The sequence below is a fragment of the Perca fluviatilis genome, chromosome 11, assembly GCF_010015445.1.
Source record: "Perca fluviatilis chromosome 11, GENO_Pfluv_1.0, whole genome shotgun sequence".
NCBI lineage: Eukaryota > Metazoa > Chordata > Actinopteri > Perciformes > Percidae > Perca > Perca fluviatilis.
In genome coordinates this window covers 6,586,364-6,607,582 of record NC_053122.1, presented here as the reverse complement: position 1 = coordinate 6,607,582, position 21,219 = coordinate 6,586,364, and the positions used below count along the sequence as shown (strand labels likewise).

General features: G+C 42.1%; 1 protein-coding gene across 1 annotated transcript in view; it reads right to left on the bottom strand.

Annotated features, from left to right (window-relative positions):
• The window catches only part of LOC120568552 (disco-interacting protein 2 homolog C), a 107,477-nt gene that overhangs the window by 74,690 nt on the left and 11,568 nt on the right, over nucleotides 1-21,219 (bottom strand). Inside the window, exons 4-6 of the mRNA XM_039816134.1 lie at nucleotides 13,451-13,542; nucleotides 7,204-7,314; nucleotides 2,680-2,803 (exon numbers count right to left, since the gene is read on the bottom strand). Of these exons, the coding sequence (XP_039672068.1) occupies nucleotides 2,680-2,803; nucleotides 7,204-7,314; nucleotides 13,451-13,542 (327 nt within the window). The remainder of the gene's footprint in view (nucleotides 1-2,679; nucleotides 2,804-7,203; nucleotides 7,315-13,450; nucleotides 13,543-21,219) is intronic.

Sequence of the window (21,219 nt, the reverse complement as noted above, 5' to 3'; positions counted from 1 at the left end):
CATGAATGCAGCACAAATGCGCTATCTATATCTTCCTTGACCCATCCTGCACCCTTCCACCAAGTTTTCTGAAATTGGGCCAGCAGTTCCAGCTGACTACCGAAGGCCTAAAAGGCAAGGTGAAGAAAAAAAGTTTTCTAGGAGATAGTATCTCCTACGTAGGAGACACTATTAAGCGCCAAAAGTTTAACTCGTACGTAGGACTTAAACAACAACACCAGAAAAAACGTTCTTTGACCTTGTCTTTCAGGGCTTCCATAGCTGACAGACGGACAGTGAAGTAGAACAAAAGGTATCTGATTAAGTACTCTAGTACTCTAGGGGCCTGATTTACTAACACTAGCGCAGTTTGCGCTGCGTCTGTTTATGCGAGTTCGGTAATAGCGCACTCTATGCTTCCACATTTTGCGTAGTATTTATCAACCCTGACACCCATCAGCCAATCAGCGTCTTTCTCCGCCCACTATACCGTAAATTGCGCTGCAGCAAAGCAGTACTGGTGCTATGATACGGCTGAGTGCAGACTGCGATATTCCCACTGCTGATGCTAGGACTGTTTGAAACGATCCTGATGCCGATATTTGTAATGTAGCGAGGAGTTTAACAACTGCTGGAATGGGATGTGGACGCTGAGTGGGAGATTCAATTTCATCTTTGATTTCTTCCAGTAACTCTAATATTGCATGGCTGCTTGATCTGTAACGCTAAATTATGTTGTGTTCACTGACAAAGTGTGATTCTTGTGTTTAAAAATATGTTCAGCCTCGCCTATGTCTTCGTCTTGCTCAAATTGCTGTTGCCATTTCACCAGCGGCATAAAGGTCTACGAGGAAACTTCGACTGCGGGCTGGTTTAAAGAGGCGAGAATTCCCCCGCAGAATGGTGGCTTCTACTGACAGTCTTTGTAAATACCACGGAATATATAATTTGGCGCACTTTGCGCTTATCCTCCCACCTTTTGGGTGGAACTCCCACTTTTCCCAACGACCCTCCCACGAACACATATTGAAAGCGCAACTTGTCTCTTCGCTCATGTGGCAGACAATCTGCCATTTTACCCAGCTGTGGTGCCCGTTTAGTATTTACGTCCGTCTTTACGCGACCAATTAGCGCCTGGAAACAGGGCGAAACGGCTGATAAATCTAGCCCTAGGTATCTAAATCCTTTTTTTAATGTACTGGTTTTTAAGCGATATGCACCAAAATACAGCCACCCACCCATTAAAGTGAAAATGCTGTGAAAAAAGTTATAAATTAAGTGAAACTAATATCTGAAACAAAATAATTGGATAAAAACAGGGAGACAAGCAAAGTAGGATTAAAATTCAAATATAACTTCTATATTCTTGGCACTAGATGCTTAATGGAAAGTTCCATTAATATGTGAAGAGTTAACTGACTGAAAAAAGACTGTTTGTGTTATTTCTTCATTGAATTTAAGGACGGTATTGGACATCCAGCACTTAATGATAGATTGCTAGCGGCTCCTAAATGCATGCCCTCCACATATTACTGAGAAGACACTGATAATTGTGTATTATTTGGCCAAATGGAAGCATGTAGAACATCAAAGTTTTACTTGCTCTGTCATGAAGACTATTATTAATACGCTCAGTGCAGAGTGACAGAAGGTGATCGGATGTCAATGCGAGGGGCTGTTAATGTCTGGATTAATGCTGGCCGGCCCGGGCGCTGAGACAGAAGAAACAATCAGAGATGAGTTTAAAGCCAGTGGATCAATAAGAGGAGCACTTCACCTTAATGAGACACCCCACACACACACACACACACACACACACACACACACACACACACACACACACACACACACACACACACACACACACTCCTATAGCCATACTGAGTGAGGAGCAGTAAATCTGGCGGCATCATGTTGCTATTTATACATCCATTACTGAAAAGCTAAGTTATTAATCACTCACTAGTATACTGTCTCTCTCTCTCTCTCTCTCTCTCTCTCTCTCTCTCTCTCTCTCTCTGTTTAGTCCTAATGTCTCTCTATTCTCAATTCATCATGTGTCTGCTTCTTTCTTCTTGTCGGCTGCTTCCCCATCGATTTGCGATACCGCTTCACTGCCTCTCCCGAAGTCTCTCACTTTCTATTTCTACTCTCTCTTTCTCTCTCTCTCTCTCTTTCTCTCTCTCTCTCTCTCGCTCTATCATCGTGTCATCCATTACTCAGCCTTGCTGTCTGTTGCCATCAGTCTGTCCGTTCATCCCACTGAGAGAGACAGGAAAGCTGTGCTAAAACCAGAGAGGCACACATATACTTTGTACTCTGTACTCTGTGCTCCAAGTGTGTGTGTGTGTGTGTGTGTGTGTGTGTGTGTGTGTGTGTGTGTGTGTGTATTTATGTCTGTGTGTGCGTGCGTGCGTGGTGTGTACTGTATTATTGGCCTTTGAAACTACATTATGACCCATTACATTTTCTTCTTTGTGTTTCTAAATGTTGCCCTAATTAATTTCTTCTCCTTATGTAAAGCGCTTTCAATTTCCTCGGCAGGTGTTATCGTTGTTGCAGTGCGTTATCGTTGTTGTAGTGTGTTTTGTTTTTGTGTATGTTTTGTCTTGCACCTCTACAACGTGTGTGTGTGTGTGTGTGTGTGTGTGTGTGTGTGTGTGTGTGTGTGTGTGTCGTGTGTGTGTGTGTGTTTGAGACCTTTGAACTGTGGGATCTCTCCAGTGGGACTCTTAGGTAAGCCTTTATGGCAGGCGTCGCTGGTCAGAGCCACGGTCACTCCACAGCTCCCCAACAGAAAGCCGATCTGCTGACTGCCGGCGTCCTGGACAGAGTCAGAGTCAGAGACAGAGACAGAGTCAGAGTCAGAGACAGAGACAGAGACAGAGACAGAGAACGAGACAGAGTCAGAGACAGAGACAGAGACAGAGACAGAGACAGAGAACGAGACAGAGTCAGAGACAGAGACAGAGACAGAGTCAGAGACAGAGACAGAGTCAGAGAACAGAGAACAGAGACAGAGTCAGAGACCGAGACCGAGACCGAGTCAGAGAACAGAGTCAGAGTCAGAGTCAGAGACAGAGACAGAGTCAGAGTCAGAGAACAGAGTCAGAGAACAGAGTCAGAGTCAGAGAACAGAGTCAGAGTCAGAGTCAGAGAACAGAGTCAGAGTCAGAGTCAGAGAACAGAGTCAGAGTCAGAGTCAGAGAACAGAGTCAGAGTCAGAGTCAGAGTCAGAGAACAGAGTCAGAGAACAGAGTCAGAGTCAGAGAACAGAGTCAGAGTCAAAATTATAAACGCAACACTTTGGTTTTTGCCCCCATTTTTCATGAGCTGAACTCAAAGATCTTAGACTTTTTCTACGTACACAAAAGCCTTATTTCTCTGAAATATTGTTCACAAATCTGTCTAAATCTGTGGTAGTGAGCACTTCTCCTTTGTCGAGATAATCCATCCATCTCACAGGTGTGGCATATCAAGATGCTGATTAGACAGCAGGATTATTGCACAGGTGTGTCTTAGGTTGGCCACAATAAAAGGCCACTCTAAAATGGCCCAATACAGTTTTACTGTATTGGAGGGGTCCAAAAACCAGTCAGTATCTGGTGTTAGGGTTAGGGTTCATCCCCCCCCCACACTCTCTCTCTCTCTCTCTCTCAACCTGACTGCAGTTCGTCGTCATAACCAACTTGAGTAGGCAAATGCCCAAATTCCATGGTATCTGGCACTTTGGAGAGGTGTTCTGTTCACGGATGAACCCTAACCCTAAAAGAGACTTCAGATACAGTATTAGGGGACCACTAAGGTCTATATAAAAGAGACTAGATACAGTATTAGGGGACCACTAAGGCCTATATAAAAGAGACTTCAGATACAGTATTAGGGGACCACTAAGGTCTATATAAAAGAAACTTCAGATACAGTATTAGGGGACCACTAAGGTCTATATAAAGAGACTTCAGATACAGTATTAGGGGACCACTAAGGTCTATATAAAAGAGACTTCAGATACAGTATTAGGGGACCACTAAGGTCTATATAAAAGAGACTTCAGATACAGTATTAGGGGACCACTAAGGTCTACATAAAAGAGCTTCAGATACAGTATTAGGGGACCACTAAGGTCTATATAAAAGAAACTTCAGATACAGTATTAGGGGACCACTAAGGTCTATATAAAAGAGACTTCAGATACAGTATTAGGGGACCACTAAGGTCTATATAAAAGAGACTTCAGATACAGTATTAGGGGGACCACTAAGGTCTATATAAAGAGAGCTTCAGATACAGTATTGGGGACCACTAAAGGTCTATATAAAAGAGACTTCAGATACAGTATTAGGGGACCACTAAGGCCTATATAAAAGAGACTTCAGATACAGTATTAGGGGACCCACTAAGGTCTATATAAAAGAGACTTCAGATACAGTATTAGGGGACCACTAAGGTCTACATAAAAGAGACTTCAGATACAGTATTAGGGGACCACTAAGGTCTATATAAAAGAGACTTCAGATACAGTATTAGGGGACCACTAAGGCCTATATAAAAGAGACTTCAGATACAGTATTAGGGGACCACTAAGGTCTATATAAAAGAGACTTCAGATACAGTATTAGGGGACCACTAAGGTCTATATAAAAAGACTTCAGATACAGTATTAGGGGACCACTAAGGTCTATATAAAAGAGACTTCAGATACAGTATTAGGGGACCACTAAGGTCTATATAAAAGAGACTTCAGATACAGTATTAGGGGACCACTAAGGTCTATATAAAAGAGACTTCAGATACAGTATTAGGGGACCACTAAGGCCTATATAAAAGAGACTTCAGATACAGTATTAGGGGACCACTAAGGCCTATATAAAAGCATCCAAAGAGCACCATGTCATGGGACCTTTAAATCAGACAAAAAGCAATTAAAATCGCTCCAATTCTAAAACAATAAAAAGTTTATATAAAACGTCATCATGCTGAGTTGATTTCCCAGCATGCCCTGGGCCTGCATGGGTCTTGCAGTTGGTGAAAACCAACTGCGCTGCCTGCGTCTCAAACCTGCGGCCGCCTTGATCTCGTGAGGTCATCGTTGCCCACGTGTGCATGGCGTCAGAGCACGTCGGGATCAAGTCGGACACAAAGTCGAGTCTATTCTGTCTGAGCTCTTGGCCCGCCTTCCTGAAAAGCCCAGTCTGCTCTTGATTGGTCAGCTGGCCCACTTTGTTGTGACTGGTCAACCAAATTCAGACAAGCCACTAGGTGGGCTGTGCTTGCTCAGGCAACACCAATGGGCAGCACATACGGGGAAAAAACAAAACAGGGCTGGCTTTCTCAATCGATGACATCACTAATTGGGGAATTTCAAACAGGAATGTGGGCGAGCCGTTTTCAGGCAGTTGAGGAAAAAGTGCTGTCTGTGGGAGAGAAAGCTCCGTCGGGAGTTAAATGTGTGTTTATACACCAATTTCATTCACAAAAAACTATATAACACACTAAAAGACGGGAAAAATCTCAAAAGAAAAGCATAACCGAGGCTCTTTAAAACATTGCAAAGAAGGCTGAAATTCAGGCCTCTACACTAACACACACACTCTGGCTCTCCTGATTCCTCCCAGACGACATTTTGACCGCCAATCCAAACTATGACTCCAACAAACCCTACAACAACAACAGCAGAGATGTTTCTTCCAAGACGTTTGGCTGCGATTACACCTCAGCAGAGCTCAGTGTCCTCTGTGCTGCACCATGACTCACCACGGACACCTTCTGATGACTCATGTTTTTAATACAATCCCCCAGTGAAGAATGAGCTCCGTTGACTGGTGTGAATTAGCTCTCTGGGGCTCTGCCGCACGTCCTCTTTTCAACCCACTAATGTAGTTTGACGTGGAGGAAAAAGAAGACATGGCAACAGAAACTTCTCCGGCTGCCCGAGGGCCGACTGTTGACTCCAACAACTGGAAACAGACTCCATCGCTTTCTCTCTTTCTCTGTTATCCTGTTATTCCTTTGCAGATTTGTTTAATATGAATGTTTCTGCTTTATTCTGATAAATAAACATAATCTAGGCGGCGTACTTAAACACTACACCCCAGGGGTGTATCCATAATTTCCGACGTGACGGGGACAGACCGTTCAATGCAATGAAAATAAAACTGAAACAATTGCTGTCTTTGTAAAGCTAATAAAGTTCCGTTTTTGTTACACAGAGTGTTATTGACCATTTCTTCTTTCTTTCCATTTCCTGTTTTTCTTAGTTTCACTGTTTATACAGTTTGCGTATGCAGAACTATTTGCATTTGGATGTATGCTGTGTTCTAGAAAAGTTTCTTGAGACTTCCGTGAATATGCACCATGAGTAAATTTACTTTACGGTTATTGAATTGCATTTTATAGATCATTTATTGTCCATTCTAACATTATAAAACACCTTTCAGTTTTAAAAGGCTGCCCTTTTATTCTCATTTTGATACCCATCATTGACACCCAACTGAACCAACATTTTTCGTTATTTGTTTGATGTTCTGCACATAGCCAGTAAAATTAATGGACAAAGCGACGCCGTAGACTTGCAATGGAGACCAGTGAAGTCTATTAGAGGTCACTTTTCCGGTGCTGGCTGAGCTTTACTGAGCAGCCTCCAACTGACAGAGACAACGTAGATGTGACGTGAGCAACGTGTCTGAAAGTGTGAAGTCTTCTGGTAGCTGTGCCGAGAGAAATCTCAATCATTCCCAATCTTACAGAGACGGAGAGCGTAGGTATATGTAAGGAGATAACATAGGCACAGGCTAATTACTGATCACTAACATGCTAGTTAACATTAGTAATTAAACCTAAAGAGCTAATGGAAGTCCAAACTGCCTGTGAGCTTCTCCTGTACTATACGGTAATTCCTCTACTGTGTGACAGTAAGTCTCGTGGTTATGACACAATCGTTAGCCTATTGTTATAAAAGCGTCTGCTACGGAGCCATAACGTGAGGTACAAGGTAATGGAGCCTTTTATACATTGTTGTGTTTCTTTAGAAATAAACAATGGACAAACAGAGTCTTTAAACGCTTCAGATGTAAAGTTATTCGCTGTCAAAGCGACGCCAAAATGAATGGGAGTCAATGGGATGCTAACGGCGGGTGATGGCTTATTAGCATCAAAATGGCGCCATAGGAGGTACGCTTTGCGGAGGCTGGCTTACCCCCTTGGTTCTGCATCATGAAAGCTTACCTTCCTGGTCAGCGGTACTTCTATTGGCACAGGGACGACTTCGGCCAGCAGGCAGCCGTAAAAAGCAGTCATGAAGGCAGCAGGGTCGTTGTTGGGGAAGACCAGCGCCACCTACAGGCAGGGGGGAGACGGGAGAGACCAGTTGTTGAGTCGTGATGTTTTTACTAGAGGTCCGATACCATTTTTGCCTTCCCGATACTGATTCCAATACCTGAACTTGCGTATCAGCCGATACCAAGCACCGATCTGATACCAGAGTGTTAAAAAATACACACATTTTATTAACAGTATACAGCTGTATACAACAGCCATAGGCGCAATTTACAGGCTAGATGGGAGGGGTTACAACCCCCCAATAATCAAAACTGGCCATTGCAAAAAACATCCCAAAAACTTCTTGTCATTTGCTTGACATAAATAAAGACATTTGCACCATAAATTGACGCAGAAAAATTCACCAGAATGCACAAAATGAAGAGTTTGACATTCAAAATTTCAATTTTGCTCAAAAGTGGACATTATAAATAGATTTTCGTCTTGGCTAAATTACGTGGTATCGGAGTACTTGCCAATACTGATACCAGCATTTCAGGTAGAATCAGAGGCTTTTTCCGATACTGGTATCAGAACATCTCTAGTTGTTACCATTTTTACACAGGAAATAGTTGGTTGAATATCTGCCTTTAAAGTCTGAAATTGTATTTAAAATGTACAGCTGGGCGACGAATGAAAGTAAAAACCATCAGCGAGTGTGTCAGTAAGGGAGCTGTTGTGACCTGCATGGCAGCATCTGTATTCATTATGTTTCTACACTCGTTTATATAGGTTTTTGATTCAATTTGTCACCCATCTGTACCAACAAAGACGCATTTTGTGGATGTTGTGTTTCACTACAGACTGAAAAGGCAAAGCAGCAAAGATGTCCAAAACCTGCCAAATAATTAAAACACTAGAATTACATCCTTACATTTGTATGCCTCTGCCAACCAGTCAAGTTGCAGTTTACATCCATGTCTGTCCAGACTTATATAGTAGATGGTGTGAATGCTTGGAACCGCTTTAAATAAAAGGAAATAAATGTATATTTTTGCAAAACATGGATGCTTCGCACAGATCTTCGGCCCGGCAGCACAGAATTTTACATTTTAAGATGTGTCACCAACTCAGTATGCGACCAAATGTCTCCCCTTGTGCTCCTGAGTTATGGCGTTGAATAACTGCCAGAAATGTGTTTTTGCGCAACATTATGACGGCACAGTGGAGTTGACCTTTCGGATATAAAATTTCATCACTTCATCATTTTATCCTATTAGACATTTGTGTGAAATGTTGTCATAATTAGGCTTAGGAATTCTTTGAGTTATGGCCAAAAATGTGTTTTTACCAAATTTAAAGGGATTCCATCCAGGGAATCCTGGATGTGTGTCTGTGTGTGTGTGTGTGTGTGTGTGTGTGTGTGTGTGTTTGTGTGTGTGTGTGTGTGTGTGTGTGTGTGTGTGTGTGTGTGTGTGTGTGTGTGTGTGTGCGCGTGAGATGATCACTGATATGGACAGTCGCCAGAGAGCCAGGAGTTGAGCCGAGCAGTCGATGGGTCTTATCCGGAAAAAAAATCTGGTCAATGTCTCTCTGGTCTCGCTCTCTCTAAATCCTAAAATCCCATAATTCTACTGTTGCTATTGTTTTCTACTCAGTCAGCCTACCTTTCATTTATATATACTGTTTTATGATCTCTCCAGCAGATCTTCCTTTTCCTGGCTGAGCGTCTCTCCGTTTATCTTCCTCTCTGTTCCAGCTCATTTCACTTCAGTTCAAACCGTTTTACTGGCACACTGAGGTCACGCTAAACTGCCAAAAGCGTTCTATAACAGCAGCAAAATATGACAACAAACCTCTGGATGGAAAAAAAGAAAAGAAAACCAGAACAATATCCTACAAAAAGGGGTAAGTAGTTATAGATCGAGGAAAAAAGGGGGCGACATTTTTTAACAAATGACAATTTCTTGTATCTTTCCCCGAGATGCACGGTTTAGTACTGTGAACTGGATCTGAACTGAGGAACCTGATTTTTGCACATTTAGAGTAACACTGGCGCTCAACAGTCTTCAGCGTAGTAATTCCGAAAACATATAAAATGCAAAGGAGCATTTTGCTGCAGCAGGTACAAGAATGCAGCATTTTTTATATCTTCCATAAGACCCCAAAATCAGCCAATTATTACACATGTACACTGTAAAAACTGGGGCGCCAAAAATAAAATGCAACATACAAATACAAAAAAATACGAACAATGTTCTTTTATCATAGACATGGAAATTCACAGATTATTTTTGTAATTTTGTGATATGTTCTATGTAAAAAAAAATAATGCAGCAAAAAACGTGTAAAGTAAAACAGTTGGTGAATGATAAGAGGATACCTACGCCATGTAAGCTCATCTGAGACATATTTCCTGTGGAGCAGGTTGCTATCTAAACATCGTACACGCGGGACAAAACAACCAGCATCCAACACGCCACAGCAGAGCCCTTATCTCTGGGTCGGCCATGTTGGATCCAGTTTGGCTCCAGTTGCATGTTGGGTTGATAACGGTGAACGCCGGCTTAATGTAAGTGCTGCTTAATAGCTTCCATATACATAACTGGGCTGTGTTTGTGTGTGTTTGTGCATGCGTGTGAGTGTGTGTCTCTGCGTCTGTGTGTGTGTGTGTGTGTGTGTGTGTGCTGATTTTGGGGTCTTATGGAAGATATAAAAAATGCTGCATTCTTGTACCTTCTGCAGCAAAATGCTCCTTTGCATTTTATATGTGTTCGGAATTACTACGCTGAAGACTGTTGAGCGCCAGTGTTACTCTAAATGTGCAAAAATCAGGTTCCCCAGTTCAGATCCAGTTGACAGTACTAAACCGTAGGCCTGGCAAACTCGATTCCTTTTTAGGATTCAGGTTATTCTGAGTCATTCACCAAACTGATCCGGGTTGTGTGATTCACTTGAATCACTTGAGTCAGTATTGTATGCTACATCAAAGGCGCGTGTGTGTGTCTGCGTAAGAGGGGTTGAAGCTTTAAGCTGTGCATCTGGTTGAATGACAGCGGTGTAATGATGCTTTAACCAGTCCTTCCAGAAAAATGTGGAGTTTTTTTGTGATTGTTGCGGGGCAAAAATCCTTGATTATGCGGCACGTTTTCTTAAAAACTGCGATGGAATATGCTATATGATATTTATGCAATTTTATGCGATGAAATTGCGGGAACTTGCAAAAACTGCGTTTTGATGAAAAAGAGAAGAAAAAAAGTGATCCCCCCTCCACCCCCCAACACCCTGCTTTTCGATGATGTTCACATCGCGTAATTACGTCACTTCATAACGTTCCCATGGCAACAGGGGAAAATGGCTACTCTTGTGTGAAGTAAACGCAACATTTTTCAACTTTCTGCTGAGACATACAGTACAGGCCAAAAGTTTGGACACACCTTCTCATTGAATGAGTTTCCTTTTTATTTTCATGACTATTTACATTGTAGATTCTCACTGAAGGCATCAAAACTATGAATGAACACATATGGAATTATGTACTTAACAAAAAAAGTGTGAAATAACTGAAAACATGTCTTATATTTTAGATTCTTCAAAGTAGCCACCCTTTGCTTTTTTATTAATAAGGGAAAAATTCCACTAATTAACCCTGACAAAGCACACCTGTGAAGGTAAAACCATTTCAGGTGACTACCTCATGAAGCTCATTGAGAGAACACCAAGGGTTTGCAGAGTTATCAAAAAAAGCAAAAGGGGGCTACTTTGAAGAATCTAAAATATAAGACATGTTTTCAGTTATTTCACACTTTTTTTTAAGTACATAATTCCATATGTGTTCATTCATAGTTTTGATGCCTTCAGTGAGAATCTACAATGTAAATAGTCATGAAAATAAAGAAACACACTGAATGAGAAGGTGTGTCCAAACTTTTGGTCTGTACTGTAATGCGCCCCTCCCTGCATAAATATGCGGACTTTGGCTGATTATGCGTTGAATTATGTGTTCGCATAATCGCGTTTTTCTGGAGGGACTGTTTAACGGGACTAATGTTGACATGTGCCGGTTTTTGAGTGATAAAATGGCTTTTTATCTTTATATATAATTTTATCTAATATGTTCCAACAGTTATGGAGAACATTGATCACAAACAGAAAATGTATTTATAAAAAATATATATATATATATATATAAAGATAAAATGCAATTAGACTGCAAAAATGACTTTAAAAATCAAATGTTAGCCTATTATTCAAATGGTTTGTAATGTCAATACAACTTCGTAATTTTCCAAAATGCTTCATGTTTTTCCGCCTTTGGAACATGGCCCCGACATATTTCATGAAACCATTTAGAAATATTGTACTTGGCATAACAGTGAAATCAAATCGCCTGAAATTCCAGCCAATGTCTTGGTTTTGAAAGTGACATCACGTCCACGAACCATATTTGATTCTTCAGCAGGCTCGTTTCCTGGAACGGTTTTTCCACATAAAAATAACACAAGCCCTAACTCATAAAGCAACAACTTCAGTATCATTTCTCAGAGTAATTAAATCTCCTCAGCCCTCTTAAAACTCGCTCAGTTACACCCATTTCTGTCATCATCCTGCAAGATGTAAAATCCTTTAGTAGTTATTTCTCCTGTAAAGTGTGCAACTTATTATAACTTCAGTAAAACTGTAAAAAAATCAAAAATAAAGAAGAAAAAAGACCAGATTGTAATCCTAACTGAGTGGGAAGAAAAAGGAATTGTAGAGTGATTAAAACACACACCCTTCCGGCTGAGATAAATACTAAATAAATACCCCCCCACACACACACACACACACACAGGCGTCGTGCCAGTCTTGACTCCAACCGAGTGGGAAATCGAGCTTAAAATAAGGATGAAAGAGGGACAAGAAGAGAGACGCTGAAGGGGGTCACGAGGCAACATGTGGGACTGTTACTGAATCTTTTTCCACTTTTAGTGTATTCGTCTGATCATGTGTGGAGGCGTGTGGCGTGCTGGTTAGAGAGGCCCTGAGTGTGAGGTGATGATTATACTGACTGGAAAGAAGGGAAGGGCTACACATGTGTCCATTTTTAAAACATTGCGTAACGGCCATGTGTTACGGTCGCCGAGGATTTTTATTTATTTTTTTTTTTTGGCCAGTACCCAAAAATCTTGAGAGGTGATGTCAGTAAACCAAGATGCTCTGTGGTGTTTTAATACCAAAGGAAAGAGACAATAGAGGGAAGGTCCGATGTCTCGCAGCAGTGCTGACTCTCGTTAAAGGGTCGGTTAGCCAAAATTACCACGAAATGAACTTTCTCATTCCAGGGTTTCCACCAGTGTATTGCAAGCCTGGCGACTTTTTTTAATTCTCAATTTCGTGATTCCTTCCATGATTCTGTTATCCCAGAAACTATTGGGCTAATTAATGCTCTGTGAATGGCCCCAACCGGGCCCTCATCGAAAAAAAAGACACTTGCCAAACAACTTTTCTGGGGGAAACCGTGCATTCACCTCTCGTGGTATCTAGCCTTGCAGATAGTTTGGTGTTATATAGTTTGCTTCCATCCATCGCTCCATCTCAATTCATTGGTATCATTCGTTTTTTTATTTTCTTTGAGACTGTTCTTCCCTTAAAAACGCCCACATAAGTAGTTTGTTCAAGCAGCAATTACGACTCATATTTACATTTATAGTGGTGGCGCCCTCTAGTGGCCGTAGTCTTTATGACAGGGGCAAAGCAGGATGTAAGGTGACGAAGTATAAGAGCGCGTGGGAAGGGATGGGTTAGAAAATAAAAGTAAACAGGGAGTTGTTTTTAATGAACAAACGGAAGAAATGGAGCTACAGCATGTTGTACATCACCAGAATTGAAGTAACGTCTGATTTTAACCCAGACTACAATGTTCTTGGTGGAGTGCTAAACCCAAAATCCAATAAGCATGTTCCAAAAAGGGTAGCACATCACAAATTCCACAAAGTTAAGGAGGACAAAATACACTCATTTCACTTATTTAAATCAGGCTCACAATTGCAATAAATCAACGCTGATGCATTTGGGCACAAAGCCTTCTTCAGAGCGGTTAACTTTGTAGTTTTTGTGCCTAACTGCAACCATTTTTACAATGTAAACTTGTTAAAAACTGTGACCGTTACATTCTCTGGTTTAAATATGAGGACGTATGGTTCGGAGGACTTGTTGTGTTCGTTTTACTCACCCGGTCTCCAGGTCTGACGAGTGGTTCCTGTTTGGTTCCCAGTTTGTGCAGCAGGTTGTAGGCCACCTTCACACTTCTGGACCACAGTTTTCCTAAAGGCAGATTAGGAGAATTATTATTATGGAACTACAGGCTATAGAGACTACAGGCAGGAAACAGGAACACTTTGTAATAGGTTTGAAACGATCGATACATATGGGAAATGTGACAAAGAGATCAAAGTGATGGTCAGGTTGTGTCCTGTAAAAAAAAAAAAAAGAACTGTCTTTGTTGGACTTCTTCTTCTCTGCTTGGTGGAAAAAAAAAAGAATGACCTCATGAGTGCCCATGTGCAAGAAATTACTGCATTGACATGACACTCAATGTTGAAAGGCATTATTTCACCTCGCATGTGGACTGGTATGGAGATGATCACGCAGATTTCATAAGATCCAGCAAACCAAACCCGCCTCATGACTGTGGAGTAATTGGATCCATGTACAGTCATACTTTACACACAGAGACACGACCACAGCACATTAGAGGAAGTCACACAGGCCACAGCAGTATATAATCACCGCGATAAAGAGCTTGGTATCTTGACGAATGTATCTCGTTTTGATTTCATGCAGCTTTAGGAACATTTACCTCGACTCCTGAATGTTCACTTCACAGACAAAATACCTGCCGCTTTATATTCTACATACTTCTGTATGTAGAATATTATATAATCTTTCCGATCGGTTTAATTTCACCCACCAGGCGCATTTGGCTCTGTTCATTAATGCAGCGACTCACGACAATAGAATCAATTTCCATCCTTTTTGCTTTTTTTTTTTCATCCTAATTCAGACTGGCAGACGCAAATACTATGCATGAGTAATCCAGCGTGAATTCCTCATTGTTTTTCACGCTAAGTGAGGTTTTTCTGATGCTTGTCAGAGCTAATGAATTGAAGAAAAGGAAAGCTTTGGGATCTCACGAGGAATATAGACGATTAGGAGAGAAAAACTACATGAATGGCAAAGAAAGGCAAAGAGTCAGTGATTCACTGACAGAAGGTGTGACTACAGTCCATCAACATGTGTAATTTAAAGAAAGAACTTAAAGCAACATGTAACTATTTTACCTTAAAACAACAGCCTTTAAAATCATGATGATGCTACTCTGACCGTAATAGGGAGACTGGTCTCTGTAATTTCCACTCCGCCTCTTCTCGCACTACGTATAACTTTGGCGAGCGGGTCGGATCCAGGCCCCCCAGGAAGTGTGCCAGGCTTTAAAGCCAATTTGACATAGTTGCCAAAGAGTATAATTAAAACTTCCATGTCCGTCCTGTGATGCCGTGGGGCCCAAAAAGACTTGCGTTGCAACGACGAGCGTTACATTCTCTGGTTTAGGGTGCGTTCACACCTACCTCGTTCGGTCCAGACTTTTCAGTTTGATCTATATCAAAATTACAGGTGTGGAACCTCACCCTTCCCCCCCAGACCACGGTCTGGACCAAATAGACCAATTAGGTCAGACCAGAAGAGTTGGTCTCGGCCCGGATCAAACTGAACCATGGTCTGGTTCCTTTCTAATGTTAAAGCTATTTTTGGATGGTCCAGACTTTTTTGTGTACGTGAGAGAGAGAGAGAGAGAGAGAGAGAGAGAGAGTGTGACAGTGTCAGCACTCAGAGCAGAATAGAATAGTCTTTATTGTCATTGTACATGTACAACGAAATTAAATGCAGTCCTCTCAGTGCAAAATATCAGTAAAAAGTGTGTATACACATATGTATATACATAAAAAAGTCTCTAAAGTCACAATAAAAATGGTTTAGTAAGTAAAGTAGAAAGTAAAGTAAAGTTAAAACACAAAACACAGGCATACCACACAAGCAAGACATTCACTGCATGAGTCATCCTTAAACTCAAAACTCAAATGGCGTTAAGTTTAATTATGGCTCTTGGATAAAAACTGTTTTTCATTTTTCAGCAGCGCAAACAGAGAGGCGTTCAGGGTCAAACGGATCGTTGAGTATGCTCTGGGCTTTTTTAAAGGCAGCGGTAGCTATAAAGATCATCCGAGCAGGGCAGAGGGCAGTCAATGACCTTCACATGTCTGCTATCAGAGAGGATAATAAATAAGAAGTTTACTTTTTTTTTAAGTGGCAGCAAATGTACAGCGTAGGTTTCGGTTTGTCTCTGAATAAATGCTGCAGCTCCTCAAAACCCAATTAATGCAACAAAACAGAAAGAGGAGAGCAGCATTCAGAAAACAACTCACAAAAACTCCCGACACCAGAGAGAAGATACGAGAGGATGGAGAAGCTCGTCTATAAAAAACCAATCAGTTACAAGTACGGGGAGACGCGGCTCACATACTGTAGGTGATGACGCCAGGACGTAGGTATGTCACGTAAAGATCTTTAGTGCGGTGGCGTAATTGCAATGTGAAACCAAAACTAACTGGATGAAATATATACAACGTAACAAAAACTTGAACCTTTGTCCAGACCTCGTTTCGGACTTTCAGGTGTGACAAGACCCTTAGATATGAGGACGGAAAATGCTCCTATGAGTTGTATTACAGGCTAGGGATAAACAGCCCATATCGTCGTATGGTTTAGAGCAGTGGTTCTCAAACCTTTTTCAATAATGTACCCCCTTTTGAATTGTTTCTTTAAGCCAAGTACCCCCTGACCAGCGCTAATCATTTTCGGTAGAAAAAGAAAAAGTCTATATAAAGAGGAACAGTACAGCGCTGTCAGCGATAGATTTACTAAACAACAGTCTTGTAACTGAAAAAAACATTTAAATGCGGCTGAGAAAAAGAGACAAAAACTGGAAAAAGACAAAAACTTGGAAAAAGATGGTAGAAAGAAGAAAGGAAGTAAGGCAAGAATAGATCAAAATAGCATCAAAAACTTCAAAAACAGTGACAGAAGAAGAAAAAAGCGAGAAACTTGTAAAAAGTAGGACAGTATAGGAAGGAAGGCAAGATTAGGTCCAAAGAAGGTGACACAAATGTCACATTTTTGGTAGAAAAAAAAAAAAGATGAACAATGTTCACAAGGAACAATGTTCTGGACAACAGCCTTGTAACTATTAAACATTTTGTTAAATATCTCATGTACCCCTTTGCAGTCCTCCAAAGTACCCCTAGGGGTACATGTACCCCCATGTGAGAAACACTGGTTTAGAGGACTGGTTGGATATCTGTGGATTGCAGGGAACAAACTACTGCACTGACCCTGAATCAATTTTGGGAAGATGATGCCTCCTTCAGCAGTAATAGTGGGCACCCTGGAGATGAAAACCAGCCATCCTCCAGCTGGAAAACATGTTCAACAATCAGAGGAGAGGATTCCTGCTGGCATGTTAGAAAGAATCTCTCCCGCTGAACTGCAGAGGAGTCCAAATCAGAGAGCTGCAGACGTAATCACAGTGTTTCTGTGCAGAGGTCTGGTTTTTTTTTTTTTTTTTTTAGGATGACGTTACTCAACCAACCCATGAAAGGCCCATCCAGCAGCCTTTTATCCTCTGAAACTGAGGAGAAGGAGCGGGGAACTGCCCAATCATCCAAGTTTAATTTAATTGAAAAGGTCACTTTTGTGCTGAAATTAGATACTGGCCATTTGAGAGCCGCAGAAAATGTCTCCGAGAACAAAACGGAGACAAAACTGGTTCTTTCTGAGAGACAGTAGGTCACGTACTGAGCCATGCGGTTTGACAAAAGGATAACACAACATCTCAGCAACGAACAATACCTCGGACACACTGAGTGATACATTTCAACTTTCTTTGTATGAGACTGATATAGAGGAGTTACAGATACAAGCTTCAAAGTTTAGGAAAATGAAAACAGACGTCAACAGTACACTGTTCATGAAGTAAAGTTTTAGTTTTTTACACTAGAAAGACCAGAAGAGACGGTCGAGACGCTGTAGCTTAAGTGGAGTAATGATGTATGATATCCTACGAAAACGTATGCACAACAATTCGTATGATGTCTCACAAACTTGACCGTGACCAATTGAGCCGACAAGTCCCAGGACAGTTAAGTTTAGCTGTAGTTATAGTTAAAGGGATACGCCACCGTTTGTTGAAATAAGGCTTATCACGGTCTCCTCTAGCTGTAGATAGGTGGGGTCTCCTCTAGCAGTAGATAGGTGGAGTCTCCTCTAGCAGTAGATAGGTGGAGTCTCCTCTAGCTGTAGAAAGGTGGAGTCTCCTCTAGCTGTAGATAGGTGGAGTCTCCTCTAGCTGTAGAAAGGTGGAGTCTCCTCTAGCTGTAGATAGGTGGAGTCTCCTCTAGCTGTAGAAAGGTGGAGTCTCCTCTAGCAGTAGATAGGTGGGCCAACGCATTTTTTGTGCATGCATCGTTTTAGTCCGGTGCAACACCGGCAGCGCCGCCGCTAGTTAGCTTAGCATAGTGAATGGAATCCTATGTTGCCGGTTAGCATGTTGTGAGTAAAAGTGAGCCAACAAAAGACAAAAAAAAAACAACCTAATTACTTGCACTGAGACAAACAAATGCGTTGGCCCACCTATCTACAGCCAGGGGAGACCGTGATAAGCCCTATTTCAACAAACGGTGGCGTATTCCTTTAAGTTTAGCCGAGGAGAAGGGGACTGTAAGCCGGCTACAGGGCACCGTACCGAGGTTGCAGTTAAGTTCAGCAGACAAAACATGACGTCCTGCGACGACGACAGTCAAGTTTAGACACCAAAGCGACTAGTTAAGTTTAGAAAAAAAGATTGTGGTTTGGGTTAAAACAGCAGTCCCCTTAAAAAGGTCCACTGTGTAGAAATTTCTCCCATCTAGCGGTGAAATTGTATTTAGCATTCAAACGAATAGCGCTCTCTAGCGCCTCGCTTTTTCAAATGCGTGTTGCAACTACGGTAGCCGTTATGGACCAAGAAGCTATGACAACATCTCTTTCAATTTTAGCTTTTTTTGGCGATGAGGAGTCCTTCTCCTGTGGCTCGGCATAAGTACGATCCTCCATTATGAACTAAAGTGCAGCTCAGGCTTTCAAATTTGCAGGGGCGGTGACAAGCTAAGTGGATTAGCTAGACGGGTAGGCTAGTGCTTTATGTCCCTCTCAGCGCTTAGAGTTTTTCAAAATAAAAAACGACATGGAAGCCTCCTTGGACTTGCCCGTCCAATGTAAATACAGATAAGAAATTCTTCGCTTACGAGGAGAAGTCCGATCATTGGCAGAGGTCATTTTACACCAATGAGGACATATTTATGAATGAAGACATTGATTTTATAATATTACACAGTGTACCTTTAAGTAGTACTCCCGGGACACAAACACCCGTTTCCCGGGTGGCAGTCTTGTGTTTTCCCCTTAACTTCTTCTGGGACACAAACTCTTAAAAGTCCTGTATTTTATAACCCGCCCATCCATCCATCCATCCATCCATCCATTCATCCATCCATTCATCCATCCATCCCAACCTCCTCCCTACACAGCGGCAGTCAACTTGGGACTAAATACGTAGAATACATATGAATTACAGTGCTTCACTTTTCGTAGCTATATGTGCGAATGGTGAGGCTGTTCTCATGAACCATTCGTACAAATAGCTACAAAAAGTAAAGCACTGTAATTCGTACAATGGGTGGATAAATGGGTCATAAAACGCAGCGCTTTAAAGCCACGGAGCGGAGTTCGATTCCAGGTGAAGTCCAAAGACTTTCACCCAGAAAATGCGTGCTTGTTCCTAAACTTAACTAGTCGTTTTGGTGCTTAAACTTAACTCTAATGTCTGCCGGATTGACCAGCATCGCCCAGTGCCCCGTATTCTGCTCCAGTTTACCCGATATATCAGGTGACATCCAGTTTACCCGATATATCAGGTGACATCCAGTTTACCCGATATATCAGGTGACATCCAGTTTACCCGATATATCAGGTGACATCCAGTTTACCCGATATATCCCTGTTTTCGTGAGATGTCAAACATATCCGTGTGCATACATTTTTGCATGATATCCTACGAACCCGTTCATGAGAGTGCGTTGAAATGGTTCATGAGAACAGCCTGACTTTAATATTATTTAAAAAAACATATTAACAATAGTTTGTAGAGCTGTAATCGGGCCTTAAAAGTTAGGCCCGACAAGGCCCGAGCCCGACAGAATTCGGCCCAAGCCCGACAAGTACATTTTGATTGACAGCTTTTTGACAGGCCAACATTATTCAAATGTACGCACGCACCATAGACTGTATATTAATGGGCCGAGCATGTGTGACGTCACCCATTGGTTTGTGGAGATCTGCTGTGAGTCGTTGAGTTTGCCGTTACAGACGCAGCCATCCTGGTTGTGGATGTGACGTTTTGAGACGAGAGGGAGGAGTGAGGGAGGAGCTGCTTACACTCTACGTTACGTTACACACTTTCACTGGCAATCACATCGTAGCCACGCCCTAAAACACCCCCTGCTTTATCGCCGATTTTAAAATCAACGAGACCATAATTCAAGAAATGAACATCATTCTGTATCGCAGAAGACTTAAGACTAGCGATGGAGACCATAAACTCATTAAGAAGATGTTTACTGAGGTCATAAATCAAGTGAGAAGTGGGACACTTTCTCATAGACTTCTACAGAAACAGACCTCCTTTTGCAACTGCATGTGTCGCCCCCTGCTGGAATTCAGAGAGAACGCAGCTTTAAGGCACTTCCGCATTTGCAGTACTTCGCCAAACCGGATGCGTTGTCCATTAATATTAACAGTCTATGGCACGCACACAGCTCTTTTGCCTTTTGTCAGGAATGAGTCATTCATACATTTTTTAACATCCTTTATTCATGACTAACGGAGGCTATAGGCCACTTGGAAGTGGGAACAAAGAAAGTCCTCCAGAGGCCAGCCTCCGTCTCACCTCCTCATCATCCATTTTCGCGCTCATCGAAACACATCACCTGACCGCTCATTTACCGCGCAACCTGGAGCGCAGAGCCGCACCAGTCGGGTTCGGGCAAAGATCTTCAGCTCTCCTGGGAAGTTTATTGAGAGGCGTTTTAAAAGGTGGCGATGTGATGAAGTTCTATCTAGCTTTACAACAAGATTTGTAGTTTACAAAAAAAAAAACACTTCAAACAAAAGCAAATGTACACACAGAGGAGAACCAAAGAAAGAGATCAAAGCACAACACGCAGAGCTTTAAAAGTTCACGTCCAAACGTCTTCATCGGACCGTCTGATGATTTGCTGATAAATACCATCAGGCGTCAGGATCAAAGCTCCCTCAGACACTTTTGTTTGAAACTTTTTCTTTAACGTGAATAAAAAAAGTGTTTCTCTCCTGCCAATTACGTGAGGTTATCTGCAGTGCAGCGTGGCCAGGGTTGAGTTTAAGGGCAGCGGGAGAACCCGGTATCAAGAATTCTCTCTGTTCTCCAGGTGGGGGGGGGGGGAGCGACTAGAAGAAACAAAACAAGTTTGTCCTTGACGGCCGACATCAAAGGGAAACACACCGCAGGAGTGGAAGATAAAGGAAGATAGAGATTTAGATTCAGATTCAGCACTGCACTGCACACACACACACACACACACACACACACACACACGCACACACACACACACACGGTCTCACCGTGTTGTTGTCTCTCTCCGGTGGGGGACTCCTGAGTGCTGGCTGAAGACATTTCAGTCTGGTGAGCACATATATCGCCTTATCATCGGCTGCAAGCTCACTCCTCACAAATCAGTTTGTTCGGTGTCACTCACACACACACACACACACACACACACACACACACACACACACACACACACACACACA